The sequence below is a fragment of the Mus pahari genome, chromosome 1 (genome assembly GCF_900095145.1).
Source record: "Mus pahari chromosome 1, PAHARI_EIJ_v1.1, whole genome shotgun sequence".
NCBI classification, from domain to species: Eukaryota; Metazoa; Chordata; class Mammalia; order Rodentia; family Muridae; genus Mus; species Mus pahari.
In genome coordinates, this window is record NC_034590.1 from 81,907,440 (window position 1) to 81,928,589 (window position 21,150).

The 21,150-nt window shown below is 41.1% G+C and overlaps 1 protein-coding gene across 4 annotated transcripts in view; it reads left to right on the top strand.

Annotated features, from left to right (window-relative positions):
* Usp47 (ubiquitin specific peptidase 47) overlaps positions 1 to 20,723 on the top strand; it is an 83,415-nt gene extending 62,692 nt beyond the window's left edge. For 3 of the 4 annotated variants that reach the window (XM_021219849.2, XM_029548178.1, XM_029548189.1), the window contains 10 exons: positions 223 to 342; positions 1,586 to 2,363; positions 11,350 to 11,525; positions 12,068 to 12,148; positions 13,536 to 13,651; positions 13,936 to 14,054; positions 16,313 to 16,443; positions 17,983 to 18,030; positions 18,121 to 18,251; positions 19,291 to 20,717. In XM_021219849.2, coding sequence (XP_021075508.1) covers positions 223 to 342; positions 1,586 to 2,363; positions 11,350 to 11,525; positions 12,068 to 12,148; positions 13,536 to 13,651; positions 13,936 to 14,054; positions 16,313 to 16,443; positions 17,983 to 18,030; positions 18,121 to 18,251; positions 19,291 to 19,465 — 1,875 coding nt within the window. In that variant the 3' untranslated portion in view covers positions 19,466 to 20,717. Of the gene's footprint in view, positions 1 to 222; positions 343 to 1,585; positions 2,364 to 11,349; positions 11,526 to 12,067; positions 12,149 to 13,535; positions 13,652 to 13,935; positions 14,055 to 16,312; positions 16,444 to 17,982; positions 18,031 to 18,120; positions 18,252 to 19,290 lie in introns of all 4 variants that reach the window. The other variant, XM_021219841.2, reaches the window with a different exon arrangement.
* The last annotated feature ends 427 nt before the right edge of the window (positions 20,724 to 21,150 follow it).

Genomic DNA, 21,150 nt, shown 5'->3' on the forward strand with positions numbered 1-21,150 from the left:
GATGACTAAGAATTTTTCCTTTAAGTAACCAAAAATTGTTAAATCTCCACTTAAAATTATTTTCCTCTGACAATTCTGAGGGCTCAGGGTGGGTATTAGGACTGGCACCTAGGGTCCTGCTCTCCTCAGCTTTGAGGAACTCAGCATGTCTTCTCTTCTGAAGTGTCTGAATCCAGGTAGAATTCTTTTGGGAAGCACTCTATCCCAACACTCTCATTGCAGGCCACACACTTACCTGCAGACTCCATGAGGATAGTGCTGGAACGCTGCTACAATGACCTGCGCCTTCTCAGCATGCCCAGCAAGACCCTGAAGGCAGAAGGCTTCTTCAGAAGTAACAAGGTATGTCTGTATCTTGTCATTGTGTCTTCTCTGCTGGTAACCAATGGAGTAAAGCTGAGGTTTTATTGTAAGCCTGGCTACAACCAGTACTGTCCCAGCTGCCTGTCTTAGAGTAGCCTTTCAGTGCACACAGCCTCCCCAAATTTCCTTCCTTTGTCATCCAGTCTGCCTGACTCAGCCTCACTGCTGCTCCTTTGACCTCTGCCCAGGAGCACTTTTTCCTGTTTCCCCACCCTCCTTTAGCTGTCAAACTCTGGTATGACCCACCTTTCTGAGACTTGGTGATCGAGTCTCTCTCCTCAGTGACTGTCTTCCTAATTTCCATCTTTGAGTACCTACTAAGACAGTCCTTCACACCAAGTCAGAGCTGTACTTATGAGACTCCCCCACCCTTGTCCCTTTGCCTGCTCTGTGTACCATCGTTACCATGGCTTGCATCATGTAGTGCTTCATCAACTTTTCCTTGTTGACTGTCTTCTATTATCACACTTTCCAGTCGTTCATTTTGGTATATCTATACTTAACACATGTAAATCTTCTTAAAATCAATTTATTAATTCTGTATTTTCTTGTGTGTGTGTGTGTGTGTGTGTGTGTGTGTGTGTGTGTGTGTGTTATTAAAATGCAATCTGTGGACTGGCAAGAGCACTCATCAGATAAGAGATGCTTGTAACCAAGCCTGACAACCTAAATTTGATCCCATGGAATATACGGCAGAGAGAATTGACAACCTCAAGTTTTTTCTGAACTCTGCATGTGTGCCACACACCCGTACACATATACACACTTGTGTGCACAATAAAACGTTTAAATCATACTATAATTTGGGGTAAAAAGCTCCAGAATGCTCCTTTCCTCCACTTTTTTCCTTAAATGGTTAATAGCCTGAATTTGTAACATTTATTAAATAGTAATAGCTTTTTATGCAAAACACAACATACTGTTAATTATTGTCAAATATATCATTAATTATTGCTTTGCTTTGTTTGTTGGATACAGTGTCTTGTATTTGCCCTTATCTGGCTTTGAACTCGCCTCATAGTCCAGGCTAGTCTGTGACAATTATCCTGCCTCTATTCTCCAACTACTGAGATCAGATGTGCATTACCATGCCTGGTCAAATTTATGCATAATGTCACGATTTTATAATATGCTGTATACTGTCTTTTATTGTAAAATGTGCTTATGAAGAATAAGAATGCTACTAACATAGTACGAAGTGTAACTCTCATTTACTGTTTAGGTGTTTGTTGAAAGCTCTGAGACAGTGGATCACCAGGCAGCCTTTACAGACTCCCACTTGTGGAAACTCCTGGATCGACATGCAAATACAATCCGGTTATTTGTTTTGCTGCCTGAACAATCTCCAGGATCATATTCAAAAAGGACAGCATACCAGAAAGCTGGAGGTGATTCTGGTAATGTGGACGATGATTGTGAAAGAGTCAAAGGACCTGCAGGGAATTTAAAGTCTGTGGATGCTATTCTAGAAGAGAGCACTGAAAAACTCAAAAGCTTGTCACTGCAGCAGCAGCAAGATGGGGACAACGGAGACAGCAGCAAAAGCACTGAGACAAGTGACTTTGAAAATATTGAATCACCTCTCAATGAGAGGGGCTCTTCCACCTCTGTGGATAATCGAGATCTTGACCAGCACATTCAGACTTCTGACCCAGAAAACTTTCAGTCTGAAGAACGCTCAGACTCAGATGTGAATAATGACCGGAGTACAAGTTCAGTAGACAGTGATATTCTTAGCTCCAGTCACAGCAGCGACACTCTGTGCAATGCAGACAGTGCTCAGATTCCTCTGGCCAATGGACTCGACTCTCACAGTATCACAAGTAGTAGAAGAACTAAGGCAAACGAAGGGAAAAAGGAGACCTGGGACACAGCTGAAGAAGACTCTGGGACTGACAGTGAATATGACGAGAGTGGCAAGAGCAGGGGGGACATGCAGTACATGTACTTCAAAGCTGACCCCTACACTGCGGACGAAGGCTCTGGGGAAGGACACAAATGTATGTACTTGAGAGGAAGGCTCTTTGAAACAGTGTCAGTGTGTTTCTCACTTCAGCATTGATTAGCAATCCAGTGCTTAGCTCTAAGACCGCCTTGCATGGACTGTAAGATAATTGAGTTTTCTTTCATTTGCAGTGCAGTGCTTTAGGCAGTAATTGCATCAAGTTAAGTAGAAGAGTATCCAATATTAGGGAAGTCTATGGTAAGAATGCTAAGGAATACTTTTAACATAACATACACTCTCACTACTTAAGAAGCCAAATACTTTAAAAGTTTTATTTTTGTTTGAGAAGTTTATATATGCATACTACTGTGTTTTGATCAAATCCACCCCTTATTGCCTCTCCAATTCATTTGCTATCCCCACCACCACCACCACCGCTTTTCCCTACCAACTTCATGTGCTATGTTTAAACCCATTGAGTTCACTTAGTGCTGTCTATATGTGCATGGGTATGGGCCATCTTCTGGAACGTGAGTAACCTCTCAGGTTTTTTTTTTTTTTTTTTCTTAAAGTTTTCTCTTAAGAAAGCTTTATTCTTCTTTCTCTAGCAGATATCCATTGTCAATAGCTCTTCAACTAGGGTCTTATTTTTTTGTTTTTGTTTTCCTGCTGGGAATGGAACTCAGTGCTTTACCATTGAGCCATATTCCAGTCCTTTTACTTTGCTAATTTAAATTTTGTTAATTTGATAGTAAGCAAGAGACAAGCTAGAATTCTAAATGTTACAGATCTCAAAAAAAAAAAAAAAAAAAAAAAAAAAAAGAAGAAGAAGAAGAAGAAGAGATTCCTAGCTGGGACATTATGGCACAAGTCTTTAATCTCAGCACTCAGGAGACAGAGAAAACCAAAAAACAGAGAGATTGGTCAGTGTAAGCATTTGAGATAGGTAACAACAGATATACCAACAATGTAGAACTGTAGGAGATGTAAAAAGAACTTTTGCGAAGGGCTTTTACAAAACCACTGGCTAGAGCTACCCAGACAGTTAACAAGAAAGCTAGAGTCAAGATACACTTCTTTTTCCAAGTATGAAAAGGAAGTAGCTGAAAGTGAAATGCTTATTAGCATTACTCTTTAACAAATTGTGTATTAGCCTAGCTTGGTGACATGGGCCTCTTATCCCAGCACTGAGGGGGCAGAGGCAGGAAGATCTCTAGGAGTTATAGGCCATCCTTAGCTACATAGTGAGACTCCATGGGGGAAAAAAAAACACAAACAAAGCATATATTAATACTCCCCTTATGGTTTTAGTTTTCAAAATCTTATATCTCCAAGTGTCTTCAAATTATTAAAGCAAATCCTGGTGTCCTCCATTTGACAGATTAGAGAACTGAAGTTCACAGAGAATGGAGGTCTGGCTCTTTCAGTAAATCTCCAACACAAATATGCCTGGGCAATGAAAACACAACTCAATTCATATGAATACATTCTGTGCGCCTAGATTGGGCAGATCTACCACTACACTACTATCTTCCCCATATAAGAGGCCCCTTATAACTTGTGGTTTCTCCAGGCCAGGTGCTTCTGCTCTACTTTCCTTCTTCCTCCTCTGTCATCCTCACTCTTTCTCTTTCTCTGCCAAAACCTTCAGCTCCACCTTCCCCTCTTTCTCCACCCAATCACTGGTTCTAGCCTTTATTTATAAATTAAGGTGGGAAGACGGTTTACAGGAAATCACCTGAGTGCTGACTCATTCCTTGTTTGCAACCCCTCACAGGAGAACAGAATTAACATCAAATACAATTAGTCCCAGGTCTATCAGCAGCACTTCCCCCTTTCTGTCCAAATAAAAGACTATTTTATCTCAAATACAATTGAACACAACTATTACTATTTTATAATTTATAAAATACAAGAGACCTAGTACCCAGTCCATCATCTTTGTTAAATAGAACCTCTGTCATCTATCCTGTCTAAAAACACATATACCTTACTCATGTCCTGATTTTAGATTGTAAGTCATCTGAAAACTATCCTTTCAAATCTATATTATCTTTCCCAATGCTAAACATCTTAGTTGGCTATGAGACTACCATTCTTCATCCCCATCAGAAATCCAAGAATGACTAATATTATCTGAAAATATGAGAAGCGCCAAATATAGCTTCCAAAACTTAGCCAATTTATAGAGACTCCTGACCACCTGGACAGTTCCGTACACTTAAAAAGATTGGAGAATCGGCCTTCAGCCTTCTAGCCCAGGGTTATCTGACAAACCTTTGTAATGCAGAATTTTGAAGGGCTGACTACCCGGTCTTGGCATACATTATCAGTCAACTATTCCACATAGTGTGACCTTTCTCTGGACAATATTTTGTCTGCAAATGAAATGAGGCAGTTCTTGCCTAGTGGCTCTCTTGCCACAACTGGAGCAACTCCAATTGATGCCTAATTTCTTATTTGAATCCAAGAAAGGGAATGCTGTCAGGAGCAGACTTGTTTCAACAAGTGAGTAAATAACATTAAATGTCACATTCTGTGGACTTCTGGTGTTTTTGAAAACCAGCTATCTATGTGAAGTAATCTAGACTGTTCTCTGTTAACTACCTTCAGCTATTTTTAATTAAAATAACTGAAAACACCCTAACAGTAAACTCAGAGCCATGAATTTCCTATTTGACCCTTAACTCANGGGCTTAAACATCTCAGATCTGTTTATAATAACAGCAATAGAAGGACTGGGTCTGAGCCCTGCACTTCAAAATTTATAGAAGAATTTTAAACCAATGAAAACCTTTGTTATTGCATCAAATTATGTACATTTAAGAAATTATGACTTCAGCTTAGTAACAAAGAGATTTCTGCTAAATGAGATTTAGCTATGCAGTCAATTCTAGATATTCCTCCCTGTTCCAATTATGACCATTCCTATATTCCCTAGAAAGACAACCTATAATAACTACCCCCAGCACCAAAGCCTAGGGAACTGAAAGGACGACTCTTCATAACTTCTTCAAGCTGAATATGGGCATTGAGATATTTTTGAAGGGAGGGGGAAGGGCAGGGAAAATGGGGGAGTTGGTTGGCCCTAAGAAGGCTAAACTAATGATTGTATTAGTCTCTGATATTTGTGTCCTGACTAGACCTGGATGAAAAACCAAACATCAAGAGTTCAGGCAGATCAGTTCAGCATGTCTGATGATGAAATTCACCAAGGCTGTATATTCTGTAATATATAAATCTCAAAACAAAATTTTAGTATCATCAAGATAACCTTTTTGTTTTATTCTCTGGAATCTAGTTCTTCGGGGGTCTCCCTCTATCAAATCTGATCCATATAACTCTGGAAGGTGTAAATACCTTAATCACCTTTTCCAAAAACACAAAGACAAAACCTTTTCCCTAAATCAACTGGTAACCAGGAAAACCTGTAGTTTGCCCTCTGTCCCAGAGGAACAATAAAACAACCACAATACTCAAAATCACACACATTTTAGTCTATTTAGGCCTTTCTAATTTGTCATGTTAGGATATTAACCCAAAATTCCCATGGAGTCCACATTAGAGTGTATGAGTCTCCCGCAGACTTTATTATACCAACTTTAAAACAATTGATTCACACTTCTATCTATACATGCTTATAAGAGGCAGCTTTTCAAACCAGGATTTAAACCTAAAATTCCTGTGGAGCCCACATTAGACAGAATATGAGTATTGTGTAAGACTCATTAGAGCAATATATCCTTATACCATCTTTAAAACAATTTAAACTTCCTTTTCAAACCAGGATTTAAACCTAAAATTCCCATGGAGCCCACATTAGACAGAATATGAATATCCTGTAGGACTTATTAAAGCAATATATCTTTATACCATCTTTAAAACAATTAATTCAAACTTCCACTAATCTGCCTATAGGAAGGAGAGTTTTTCATTGTTAAGCTCTCTGCCTGGAGCCACAGACATCCATTACAGGCGATTATCACTGCTCTCTCTACTTAGAGTCAGTGACTAGTGTTCCCTATCTAGTTCCGAACCACAGGTGAAATTTCCCATCTTTAAGTATCAGAAGGTTATATTTCTCTCTTCATATCAATGAATTACCTGGTCCAGAGCCCTTTGTACATTTGTTTCCTGATTCTTTATTCACATGGAAGAGCCGAGTATAGAAAGATGGGCACTGTCTGTGTCCCTCTTTGGGGGTGGGGGAGGCAGAGTGGGGAGCGCAGGATACAGTACAGGGAAGCGAACACAGAAAGGCTTCTCCACTGTTCTCTGTGAGCCCCTCAAACCCAGTCAGCTTCGAATCCACACTGCTGCACCCTAGATCACTGGACAAGCCCCATTCAGGGGTTGGGGGCAGTGAACTTTTATTTATCTCTGGTTAGTTGAGTTCATATCAATACGTTGGGTGCCATTTTGTTGTTGTAAATCTCCAACCCAAATATGCCCGGGCAATGAAAACACAACTTAATTAATATGAATACATGCTGTTTGCCTAGATTGGGCAGATCTACCACTACACTACCATCTTCCCCATCTATGAGACCTCTTATAACTTGCGGTTTCTCCAGGCCAGGTGCTTCTGCTCTATTTTCTTCCTCCTCCTCCTCCTCTGTCGTCCTCTCTCTTTCTCTGCCAAAACCTTCAGCTCCACTTTCCCCTCTTTCTCTACCCAATCACTGGCCGTAGCCTTTATTTATAAATTAAGGTGGGAAGACAATGGTTTACAGAAAATCACCTGAGTGCTGACTCATTCCTTGTTCGTAGCCCCTCACAGGAGAACAGAATTAACATCAAATACAGTTAGCCCCAGAGGCTGCAACCCTGTAGGTGCACAACAATATGAACTAACCAGTACCCCCTGAGCTCGTGTCTCTAGCTGCATATGTAGCAGAAGATGGCCTAATCGGCCATCATTGGGAAGAGAGGCCCCTTGGTCTTGTAAATTTTATATGACCCAGCACAGGGGAATGCCAGGGCCAAGTAGTGGGAGTGGGTGGGTAGGGGAGCAGGGGCGGGGGGTGAGGGTATAGGGAACTTTCGGGATAGCATTTGAAATGTAAATAAAGAAAAAAAAAGTAATATTATCTAAATACATATAATTTTTAATGAGGCAGCCACTGGATGTCATTGCAATGCTAAATGTCTTAAAGTTTCCTAAATGAAAACATTCACTATATAGTCAAGAGCATTAATCATAGCTCAACGTATGTTATCAAAATATCCTCAATACTATACTTTCCAAGTGTGTTACATTCAGCAGAGATGGGATGGGGTGTTTAAGATTTAGTTTGAGATTTAGCTTTCCCTTTTTTTTTGTTTTATTAGTCAGCAGATAAATGCAATAAAATTGGTTACAATTCTAAAAAAAAATAAATCAATCAATCAAAACAAAACAAAACAATTAGCCCCAGAGCTCTCCGAAACATCTGGCAAAAGAGCATACATATATAACATCCATACAGTGAGCAGCAGGACTGCCACAAAGTATAAAGCTTCCTTTTTTAAAAGATTTTTTTTAACTTGTGGGGGCAGGGGATAGATATATTTATATGTGCCAGGGTGTCTGAGAAGTCCAGAAGTGGAAATCAAATCACCTGAAACTGGAATTACAGGTGGTTGTGAGCTGCCCTACATGGGAACTGGTCCTCTGCAAGAGTAGCAGGCCTCGTAACTGCCGAGCCAACTTTCCAATCCTTGTAAAGCTTCTAATTGAATCTGCATGGTTACTTGGCCTCTGGGAAAGAACGCCCTAGGTGTCAGGCCCTGTATAGCTGTTAGAAGTGGCAATGAGGAGAGACATCCTGTCAGTGGAGTGCTTACCTTGCAAGCATGAAGACCTGAGTTCATTTCCCAAAACTTCTGTAAGAACAAACAAACAGGGACAGTGGCATACACTTTTGCACTTGTAGTCCCAGCTCTGGGGAGGCAGAAACAGGCAGATCCGTAGGGATCTTGGAGCAGACAGACAGACAGACTACTTAGCTAACTCCAGACCAATGAGAAGTTCTGTCTCTAAAACAAGAGAACAGGCTCCAAAGGAGCAGTACCTGAGAATGATCTCTGGCCTCCACAAGCAGGTGTCACACATGTGCGTGCTGACTTGCACACACATGTACACACACACACACAGAGGAGATTTGGCCCAGTGAGATAGCCCATCAGGTAAACATAATTCCTGCTGAGCCTTAACGACCTGTGTTTGATCCCTGGGACCCAGTGGTGGAAGGAAATAACCAACTCCTACAAGTTGTCATCTGACCACCACATACACTCTGTGTTCCCATATACATACGGAGAGAAGTCAATAAATGGGAAAGTGTTTTCTAAAAAGAAGAAGACAGTCTGAAATTGAAAAGTCTTGTTTTTTAAATGAAAGTAATCAGTAATAGAAGTGCATGGATATATTTTTAACTAATGAGCTATAACTAACAGCAGAATCCTTTGACACTGTATTATTTATTATAGAAACTCAAGTGTAGGGCTGGAGAGATGGCTCAGTGGTTAAGAGCACCCACTGCTCTTGCAAAGGTCCTGAGTTCAATTCCCAGCAACCACATGGTGGCTCACAACCATCTTTAATGGGATCTGACACCCTCTTCTGGTGTGTCTGAAGACAGCTACAGTGTACTCATATATATAATAAATAGTTCTTTAAAAAAGAAAGAAACTCAAGTGTAAAAGTGTAGACTACTGGACAAAATGGTGACAGAAGGGTGTTGTACTAGTGCTTAAGTCTCCATACAGGGCCCCCTCAAAAGGTGCATTAGCTTGCATAAGTGAGTTCATGTTGTCCTCTCAGCAGCTGGGTGAATTGTGTTTCCTGAAATACCTAGTTCAAGCAGGTTCAGTTGTCTGCGCTCATATTCCTGTAAGTTGTGCTCCCAGGATTCCACTAGCCACCATCTAGTTACCACTGTCAGTTTGAGCTGCTCACAGTGATGTAGTGGTCAGATCTAGCAGACCAAGAATTCCGTATCCCAAGAATGTCCTGCATAGCATTGGCAGCAGAGCCCTAGAAATGACTGAACTGTATTACCTCTGGGGGAAAAAAAAAAAAACAGAACAAAAACACCAAAACCGACATCCTGGTGTAACCTTGTCCTGGTGTGAACTTGTTGTAGTCTGTAGAACTTAGGTATAAACGAGGAAGTCAGATAATGGATTTAGTACACGTGAAGTGTTTTTCCTATAATTTAGGTATCCTAAGAGTATTTGAAGTTGTGTTATGAGGAACTGAATCTGTCTTTTTCTCTTGTAAGCTTCCTTTCTGTGGTTTTTATAAGCGGAAAGAAAGAGGTCTGGTGGTCATCTCTAAAACAGTTTCAGCCATGACAGTGAGTCTTTGCTGGAGCTGTAAGTTCAGAGTCTAGTCTCAGGCTACAAAACGGAACCAGGAGGTCATTGAAACTAAGCCTTCAGACCACCTGGTGCTTAGCTCAAGACTAGATTGGATCAGTAACCAACAGTTGAGTCTCCTGGGAGCTAGGAAAGGAACCAAATGCTATTCAAGTCTTTGTTGGCTCCTAGGATCCTATGGGAGAAGTGAGGCTCAGATTGGACCCTTGCTTACAAGCCCTGAGCTTTTCATTTCCTGCCACTTTCCATTACACATCTCCTTCAGAATCTTCAGTTTCTGGATAAAGAGTGCAAATGGAAATTTGTTTCCCATATGATTTCAATTGGGACCATCCCTTAACACTTAGAAGTTAGAATTCTAGGCAAGTAAAAAAAAATTTAAAAACTGCTTTAAATGTTGCATAGTAAAACCAAGTTCATCTCTGTCCATATTCACTCCTAGTTTATACTCCTTACATTCACTGATACCTGTTTTATGACCAGGAAAGTAGTCAATGAAGATTAATTCACTTGAAAAAAGTACTCAGATATTTCATCCAGCCAGCTGAGCTGGCCTGATAACGTAAACCATAAAGTTTATGGCCTTGTGTAAAGTTGAAAGGAAGCCTACTAACAAGGGAGCCGGTCAGCAAGGCTGCTCTTGGCTTGTTACCTTATTACAAGAGAAAAAGACAGAGAAGTTAGGCCTGCAACACGTGTGCCAGACTATGAAGACCAGGGTACCTAGATGCATTCTTACAAGGCACAGAGGGCTGAAGGAGGTAGGCATCAGAAGAAATACAGAAAATAACTTATTGGCCAGGCATGGTGGCACACACCTTTAATTCCAATATTGAAGCAAAGCTCTTGAATCCCAGATCAGCCAGGGCTACATAGACCTGTCTGCAAAAAAGTTTTCAAGAGATAATCCTATCACAATGCCAAGAAAGTTTCAGATTGCACCTGGGAGAGGTGAGAACAACGCATCATTTACATACAGTACTCTACAGCCAGACACATTATAAATATGCATCTCAGTATGCTAGTCCAAAGGGTTTTCCAAGCAGAAATCCCAGAATTATTCCAGACAATATTGCTAACAGATTTTGAAACAGCTGCTATAGATCTGACTATAGGTCTGTGCTGAAAGCTTCCTAAATGAGGATGGAAGCCAGTGGCTCCCTGCTTCTTGTGGCTAGTGAACAGAGAACCAGAATTAGTACTATGTGAAGTGGAGACAGTTGTGTTTTAAGAGTCACCCTAGAGCAGTAGTTCTCTACCTGTGGGGGTAGTCAGATGACCCTTCACAGGAGTTGCCCAAGACCATTAGAAAATACAGAGATTTCCATTATGATCTGTAACAGCAGAAAACTATAGTTATGAAGTAACAGTGAAATAATTTTATGGTTAGGGATCACCACAACATGAGGAACTGTATCAACGGGTCACGGCTTCGGGAAGATTGAGAACCACTACACTAGACATTTGGTAGGTTATACCTATCAAGTCCTCAGTCTGCACCTGGGTTGTTTATATTTTGTTTTGCTGTTTTGTTCAGTGTTGTTTGTTACCTAAAAATCTAGCCAAAAGAAGAGAGGCTTTTTTCCAGTTGACAGTATAAGAGATGTGGTCTGTTTTACTTAATACTCATGGGCTGTTTTCACATTTTTGTTCCTGTTTTGTTTGGTTTTTATACTTAGGGTTGATGGTGCATGTTGATAAGAGAATCACCCTGGCAGCTTTCAAACAGCATTTAGAACCCTTTGTTGGAGTCCTCTCCTCTCACTTCAAGGTTTTTCGAGTGTACACCAGCAATCAAGAGTTTGAGACCGTCCGGTTGAATGAGACCCTTTCATCATTTTCAGATGACAATAAGGTTGATTGCAATAACCCCTGTAGAATTAGTCTGTTTAAGAATGGGTTTGAGAGGGCTAGAGAGATGATGGCTCAGTGGTTAAGAGCACTGACTGCTCTTCCTAAGGTCCTAAGTTCAATTCCCAGCAACCATGTGGTGGCTCACAACCATTTGTAATGGGATGTGGTACTGTTTTCTGGTGTGTCTGAAGACAGCAACAGTGTACTCACGTACATAAAACAAATAAATCTTTTTTTTTTTTTAAAAAAAAATGGGTTTGAGAGCACCTTGTAGTCCTTTCAGTGAAGAAATAGGAAGCCCCTCAGGATAGGCTGGCAGCTACTGGGTGTTTACATTGTCTTTTGCTTGTTTATCCAGCAAGCTTGGTTAAATGTGAACTATGTGTCAGTTGTAGTTGTAGTGCTGTGGAGTCAGGGGTGAAGGTGCACCTGTTCTCCAAGAGCCCATGAGAGAGAGGATGGGGAAAACAGAAGGAAACAACAGAGTGAGCCTAGGGTGCTCTGCTTAGGCAGTTCATCTCAAAGTATATTCTTGATTTGCAGATCACAATCCGACTGGGGAGAGCACTGAAGAAGGGAGAGTACAGAGTTAAAGTGTGCCAGCTCTTAGTCAATGAGCAAGAGGTGAGTGACACCTTAGGATAGGGATGGCTTCTAGTCTTTCATCTCTGCTGCAGTACTCACTCTGCTAGGATAGTACAAAAGTAACCTGTATCCCAGTGTCTTAGTTAGGGTTTCTATTGCTGCGACAAAACACCATGACCAAAAAGCAAGTTGGGAGGAAAGGATTTCTTTGGCTTACGCTTCAACATTGCTGTTAATTAACAAAGGAAATCAGGACAGGAACTCAAATAGGGCATGAACCTGGAGGCAGGAGCTGATACAGAGGCCATGAAGGGATGCTACTTACTGGCTTGCTCCCCCATGACTTGCACAGCCTGTTTGTAGAGCCCAGGAGCACCAGCCCAGGGGTAGCACCACCCATAGTGGGTTAGGCCCTCCTTCATTGATCACTAATTGAGAAAATGCTTTACAGCTAGATCTTATGGAGGCATTTCCTTAACCGAAGCTCCTTCTCTGATGACTCTAGCTTGTATAAAGCTGACACAAAACCAGCCAGTATACCCAGTGAGGTCATATTTACAAAACAGGCAACCATGAGTTAACCCTGTGGTGTGTCGTCAGGCTGCTAGAGTAAGCAGGGGTTTTCCACATTGAAAAGGAACTGCATGGTTGCTTTCTGGGAAAGATGACACTGTACTACAAGGCAGTAACAGCTGACCTGTGTGAGTGCCTTCTGTGTCCAAGGTCATCATGGGTTTAGAGGCATCACTTCCTGCAAAGACTCAGTTAAACCCCATCAGTTATCTCTGGTGTAAGTCCTGCTTAGTATTCCCAATCTGTAGATGAAGAACCAGCACAGAGAAGTTAAGTAACCTGCTCAAGCTCACACCGTTCAAATGCTGGATAAAGGCTCTGAGCAGGCTGCTTTAGGAAGAAATCAGAATATTTCAGTTTGCCCAAAGTATAAAAAATCTTTCCAAGAGCTCATACATACCATATAGAGTGCCAGACAAATATGAAAGCTTTAAACTTTTTATACAGGGTCTTTATTAATTGAACAGTGTTTTATCAATCACCTATTTTCACTCACATGCCTCTTCTGAGTCCTTTATTATATGTTAGAGATTGCATATTGTTTTACTATAATCCATGGAACTGTGCCTTTTACTTTCAAAATAATTATAGTTATATTACAAATATGAATGCATTATCCTAGTTAATCATCATGATAACTCTGAAAGGAAGCTATTGTCCCCAGTTTATAGAAAACTGAGGCAAGGCTGCTCACATTCACTGAGCTTATAAGTTGTGGAATTAATACTGGGAACAAGGAGACAGGTTCTCAAACTCAGGCCCTTCCTTGTCACACTACCCAGCACAAATGATATCTCTTCCTAACCCTTACTTTACTGTGACACAAGCTCTAATCATGTGTTTGCATTCCTAGCCATGCAAGTTTCTGCTAGATGCTGTGTTTGCTAAAGGCATGACTGTGCGGCAATCGAAAGAGGAGCTGATTCCTCAACTCAGGGAGCAGTGTGGCTTAGACCTCAGCATCGACAGGTAGGGAGGCCCCAGTGCCAACTGCTCTCATGCTGCTATGCCTTTGGCCTACTGTGGAGCCACGGATTGGGAGCATTAAGCAGCCATGCTAGACTTCTCCTTTCCCTAAGAATACAGAATGTGATGTGCTAGAGGCTGGGTTTCTGCATCACTTCCCCTAAATCTTAATGACTAATCATTATTTTGTACCTTGAACACAGTTGACTTTGGGTGTCAATTAATGTAGCTATTTTAGTTAAATACTTCAAATTATAGCAGTTTTCAGTGTATTATTGTATCTTTAGGTTTCGTCTAAGGAAGAAAACATGGAAGAATCCTGGCACTGTCTTTTTGGATTATCATATTTATGAAGAAGATATTAATATTTCCAGCAACTGGGAAGTTTTCCTGGAAGTTCTTGATGGTATTGTCATTGTTTTATGGAGAAATATCAATTAGAAAGACCATAGAGCTAATGGGAGCCTGATCCCAGGTTGAGTTGTGACAAGTGCCTTGTACAGTGCCTTAGTGCTGTCCTGGTTGCCTCAGGCTGTGGCTTGGTGAACTGACATGATTCTTGCCGTGTCCCTCAGACTCTTCTTTCTGTCCTTGTCCCTAACATAGCTGTTTTCATTATATTTAGAAGATATCTCCTGTCTTCTCCCTTCTGATACTTCTTTTCTCTCATTTTCCCTTACATAAAAATTGTAATTTAAAAGTTAGATGTTTTTCATTTTGGGGGAAATTCTGTTGTTGTTTTCTGAGACATTCTTGTTATTTTCTTTATAATTGTCCCATAGTTGTATTGAGAATACGCTATTGAAAGTGTGTCAAAGATGTTGAGAGCAGCTGTGTTAATGACCTGGGCCACTGACACCTCAGAGTGCTACCAGCAGGCAGGCTAGCTTAATGGCAGAAGCTCAGTCTTTACTGAGGTTAGGGGTCTAGATGTTAGTGGGTCTGTTTCCTTTCTTCTTGTCTTATGGAGGAGGTGTAGCTTCTGCTTGGTGAGCTACCCCCGGCTTGTAGCTAGATATCATACCCCAACTTTGATTTCATCTCCACATTGTGGTCTCCATGTGGGCTTGTTTGTACTCAAACTTTTCCCCCTTTGTAAAGTACACTAGCCATCTTGAATTGAGGTCTACCCTAATGACCTTATTTTAATTTGATTCCATAACTATAAAAAGGTTACATTCTGAGTTATTTGAAACTTGAACTCCGTGTCTTTTAGAGCAAACAGCTGGGCTCATGACAGTGACCTGGAGCAGCGCTTGTGTCCAACACAAGCCCACTTTGACTTTCAGCACTGGGACCTACTAAATACTCTTCAAGAGTGGTGGATGGAGAGTTGGCTTTTAGGGGAGTCACATTGAAGTGAACAGTTAGCTCTGTCTCTGTCTATAACCTAGAAAATGAGGTCATGATAGTCCTTAGAGAGTTCAGTATTCCTTCTTACTGGCTGTTTCTAATCTAAAATAGCTTAAATTTTAACAAAGTAAACTTTCAATTACTTTTCAAGTTAGCTGAGAAAGCAAAGAACTACCAGGGTACCAGGCAAATGCTGCATATAGGTGTTCTTGGGATGACTGTGGCCTGAGAGAATAATAGCCACGTCTGAGCAGACTGAGACAGGATCATGAAGGAGGTATGAGATACCTGCCTTGTAGCATGTCTGTAGACATTTTAGCATCAAAATAAACGGGTAAGAAATGAGTCATATGATTAAATCCCAGCAGCATTTATTCAGCCATAATTTACCAGATGCTGCTGGTGTCTGGTGCTATAAACATGAATAAGCTAGAGACTGTCCCCCACGTGCTGTGTCTGAGAGTAGACCTGCATGTCTATCACTTGTAAGTTGTTAGTTGCTAAGAGACTAGCCACAGTAGAAAGTGCTTATATGTCTACCAGATAGGTGAATGACAGGTGGATTTTGAAGAGCCACCTCTTAGATTCAGTGAAAGGTGAATTGATTCTAGTTTGAGTCAATAAAGAAAATAAAATGAAGATGGCTTGATAGTAATTTAGATTGAAGTGGGTGCTACTGGCACTGAAGGAGCAGCTTAAGACCCAAAGGGAAGAGTGACTGGAAAAGCAGTCAGTTAGGGACACTGATGGGGAGATGGTGGCTAGGGAGAGTTGTCTTCTGGGGGGGGGGGGGTGTACCTGCTTTAAAAGAAAACAGGGACTTCAGGCGTGGCTCAGCAGCTAAGTGTACTGGCTGCTCTTGCAGAGGACCCAAGTTCCGTTCCTAGCACTCACATAGTACCTCTCAACCATCCATAACTCTAGTTCCATCTAATGTTCTCTTCTGATCTCCAAGGACACCAAACATGTACACAGATACACATGTGGGCAAAACACCCATTCACATAAATACACAAATTTTTTAAAGGGACTGAAGAGGTAGTAGCTCAGTGGTTAAAAGCTCTTGCTGCTCTTTCAGAGGACATGAGTTTGATTCCTAGCAACCACATCGGGCAACTCAACAACCTTTGCAATTTCAGCTTCAGTCGAGTCCAATACATTCTGGCCTCCATGAGCACCTGCACATGCATGCGCGCACAAACACACAAATAAAATGTTTAAATTATTTTTGTCTAGTTAGGAACTACAGGAAAGTAAGGTTGTAATCCCTTAGAGAAGTAGAGTGCTGGGTCTAACCCTGGGTTTTGTTAGGTGTGGAGAAGATGAAGTCCATGTCACAGCTTGCCATCTTAACAAGACGCTGGAGGCCTGCAGAGATGAAGTTGGACCCCTTCCAGGAGCTTGTGTTGGAAAGCAATAGTGTTGATGAACTCCGAGAGAAGGTAAGTTCATTCATGAGGCATCCATGTCTCTCTGTGTTATCAAGGAAGTAAGTACCAGCGACTAAAGGCAGGAGTCCTCCTCTGTCTCGGACATACTTTGTACCACTAGGGTCACTTGGAGCTCCTTATGTTTTGAAATGACTTTATTTCATTTGTCTAGAGGAGAACCTTCACTTTTCATTATTTTGCCAACTATGTTCTAAGTATTTAAGATTAGCTATAAGCTAGATTTAAGATTTAAGATTAGCTAGAAGCTATGGTTAAATAAACAAAGGAAAGAGAATTAAATAGAGGTCCCGGGTCATACTGCTCTGAGCATACCCTGTGGCATCTGGTCACAGAAGCTAATCAGACTTGAGCATGGTTGACTCTTAAAGGGAGTAGAATAGAGAATGAAGATACACTTTGCATTTTACAGTAATTAAGGTGTCTAGGGAGAAAGGATTGCCTTTCCCATCAGTGGTATGACTTCAGTGGGCATTTTACAGACCTTTAACTCCCACAGTGCATGCTGGAAGTTCCCACACTTAAGAAGTAACTCAGTTGCAGTTGGCCTGGCATGTGCAAGGCCCTGGGTTTAATTCCCCAAATAATTCTAAATATATTAATATATGAAACAAAGGAAAATGATACATGTGCATCTTAAATATTTGGAAAAAAATAATTCTGATCATGATGCTAAAAGCCAGAAAAAGGATACACCACATAAAAACGTAAATGTTCCATGTGACCCAAGTAATAATTGTGAGCTTACAAACATAGCTAGAAGACAAGGAAGCCTAGAAAGTATTTGAAACTTATGTGGACCATGATGCCCCTGTGGTAGGGGACTGGTTTGGTTGAGATGGAGTCTTACTCTGTAGACCAGGCTGGCCTTGAACTCACAGAAATCTCTGGCCTATCTCTCAGCATTGAGATCAAAGGCATGTGCCACATCTACTAATGCCCTTTGTTTAAAAACAGCCACTGTCTTAACAAAGAGAACATAAGCAGCTTAATCTTAAGTTAGGCAAAGGATGTAAGCAGGCAGTTTAAAAGGAAAACAGAGGCAAAGAATAACCTCCTTTTGAACTCTCACTTGGTGAGGATTTAGAAAATCAAAAACTTAGAAAATTGACTTGTCTAGCTTTTGGGACGATGGGCAAGACTGGTAAATTTTCAGAGTGACAGGTCTTATCTAGGTGCTGTCAGCTTCTCAGAGGAGCAGAACTGCACACTCCACAATGAGAGCCGTGAGATTACTCTGGATTCGATGTTTCCACGTTGGCCAGGTGCAGTGAGTGTAGAGATAGCTCAGAGTAGAACTTTTGCTTTTAGAAATGTATGAATGTGATAAGTACAGAATTGGGTCTAGAAGGAGTGTTCTAGGGGCATGAGTTTACAAAGTGGGCAGAGAAGTGGATTTCACTGGCTGCTTCTAAGTTTTGAATATCAAATATATTAACTTTAAATCCTGTTAATTTTATTTCAGAAGAAAAGGAAAATAACTTCTTGAGAAAATTATTCTTAAATAGCTTACATGTGACTTTTTTTCCCTAGCTAAGTGAAATCAGTGGGATTCCTTTGGAAGACATTGAATTTGCCAAGGTAAAGCCTCAGAATGTTTGCATCCCAGTGCTGGTATGCCGAAGCTGTGGTTCCAGGTGTGATTCATGCAGTCATCCTTTCTCTCCTCAGGGTAGGGGGACCTTCCCCTGTGATATTTCTGTCCTTGATATTCATCAAGATTTGGACTGGAATCCTAAAGTCTCTACCCTGAATGTTTGGCCTCTTTATATCTGTGATGATGGTGCCGTCATATTTTATAGGTAAAGTACAATGATGCTGTTGTTGCTAGTGCTGATGTATTTGTGATATTGTATCTTTACCTTTGACACGGCAGCACTGAGCAGTAGAAATACAGAATGCTGCATATCACAGCTTGAAGTTTGGAGTGCCTTAGTCAAATTAAGAAAAAGAACACCATGTGCTGCCACACACCTGTGACCCCAGCAACAGAGAAGTAGAGGCAAGAGGGTCAGGGTTCAGAGCCAGTATCTGCTATGAATAGGTTTGAGACCAGCCTAGGCTACATGAGACCTTACCTTAAACCACCCCCCAAAAAATATATATAAATAAGTAGTGAGGGAAGATGGACAAGATGACCTAGAAGGTAAAGGCACTTGCCACCCTAGAACTCGCATGGTGGAAGAAGAAAAATAACTCCCCCCCCCCAAGTTGTCCTCCGCCCTCCACATACGTGCTATGACACACATGTACCCATTCACAATAACACATAACAAATAAATATGAAAAAGAAACCAATGAAATTGTAATTGCAAGAAATTCTTTTAATCCAGTGCATAAAAAATGTTACTATAGCAAGCCACTGACATAATTATGGGGTAGCTTACATTCCTTCACTTGTAGATGTCTAAGAGATACTGAGTATTACACTCCCAGCAAGGCTCCATGTAGACAAGACACACCTCAGATGCTCTTCAGCTACTCTGTTGGACATAGTACAGCACATACAAAGGGAAATAGTCTTTGGGACCTGAAGGTCAGATCTAGCTTTGTTGATTTCTTGGCTCTTATCTGTAAAATGGTAACAGTGCTGTCTTTGCTGAGAATCCAGGCTATTTCCTGGAACTGTTTTCTGTTGTAAGTAGATGTCAGTAATGCTGATTGTATACTTTTAATCACATGAGTTGATTCTGTGCCTTTCTAAGAAATGAGTTCTATGCACATTTGATTCCCATTAGCAAGCTTGTGCATCCTGGTGTAGGAAGAGCACCATAGTATTGAGATGTACGTGAACAGGGTAGGTGGCCAACTGGACTAATGGCATTTGTGTTTTATATAAAGGGATAAAACAGAAGAAGTAATGGAATTGACAGATGAGCAAAGAAATGAATTGATGAAAAAGGAAAGCAGCCGACTGCAGAAGACAGGACATCGTGTGACATACTCCCCTCGAAAAGAGAAAGCACTCAAGATCTACCTGGATGGGGCGCCAAATAAAGATGTGGCTCAAGACTGACTGCCAGTGTAGCCTTTCCCCTGAGGGCTCATTTAAGTAGATGGTTCACTACTGCTGGGTAGTGCCATTTTGGTCGGACATGATTTGGGTAACCCCATGACACCAGCACTGATTGGACTGCCCTTCACCAATCAGAAGCTCAGTGCCCAGTGGGCCACTGTCTTGACTTGGAATCATGTTGTGCACTGTGGTCAGATGTACTGTAAAGCCAAGGATGTGCAAAGAGAAACAAGCAAAGCCTGCTACTATGAAGGGAGGGGGACAAGTAGATTCATTGATTGCGGACAAATGTGCACATAGCCGCTAGTAAAACTAGCCTCAAACAGGATGCTCATAGCTTAATAATAAAAGCTGTGCAAAGGCCATGAATGAATGAATCTTCTGTTTATTTCATTGATACACACATTACCTCATTGACAGTTCTGAAGCAAATGCAACTGTGTTGACTTTTGAAAAGCAGCAAAGAGGAGCTGAAGGAGTTCTTAGAACCAGTGTAGCCCTCAGAGGAATTAGGAAGGTGTGTTATTTTGTTTGACTTTTTGCAAAGTATTAAGAACCTTAGGGAGACAGCCCAACATCTGTTTCCTCGGGCCACGCCCAGTAGGTGTGCTCAGCTGCTACAGGTTTGTGATTAGAGCCAACTGTCTGTAAGCTATGGATGTAGAGACTGTCTCCCTCCTTCACTCGGCATGTAAATACAGCGGCCCTGTTGAGTTCTCCCAGCTGCAGCTCCGCTGTCTGCCAAGGTTCTTTGCCTCTCATTCGTCATGTACCTCTGTGTACACTAAAGCTTAGCAGTCTGTGTATGTACTCCTCGGTAAGACTCCATAGGATGTATTTGCTCGTTAATGAGGGTTCTCTGTTCAGTAGCTTCAAGATCTTTTCTCTGTACATTTATTTTCAAAAAAATTGCTTCAAGTTTGAGTCTTCTAGAATGCTTGTAAAGTCCCGTTTTAATTTTTTAAGAGTCGATTTGTAGTTCTGTAGTTTAACTTTGGGAACCATCTGCCCATCATATGGAATAAAGTTTCTCGGGGGCCTTGGTGTAGATTTGGTGCCACATGATTCATTGCAGAGTGTGCTAGAGTCAGCAGGCTTCTTCTGCTCTGCTAAGTACAATTTCAAAGAATACAATTCTACATAAACTTTGAAATACTATCTAATTTATAAAAGTCAATAAAAGGTTTTGGTAAAACTTTTTCATGCGAGATGCTGTTTACAACAATGAACATGCCAATAAAACATTTGTTCATGTTGCTGTGTTATCTTAGTCATTAACCTTGGGGCACATTAGTGGATCTGGGTACAGAATGGATTTGTTGTCTTTAAATACAGTGCTGTGTTACCTGTATGGAATAAGTATCTTATTCTATGATGAAGTATACTTATAGTGAAGTTCTCAGATCAAAAGATGTATTTAATTTCCTGACTATTTCAGATTTTTACCCTTTTTTTTCCTCTTAAGAAATAGTGAGAATATTAGCAAATGTTGACTCTTGGTTTGAGTATATTAACATTTCTGTCTTAAAAGTCTCTTGGATCTGGTCCAGACCTTACTTGGGACCTGGGCGTTGATCAGTTCCCCAGGACTGGCTTCCTGGCGAGCAGAAGCAGCCAGCTTGCCAGCAGAGTGGACTTGGTTGCCTTAGCTCTAGTCTAGCATAGTGTCCCTCCATGACTGGCAA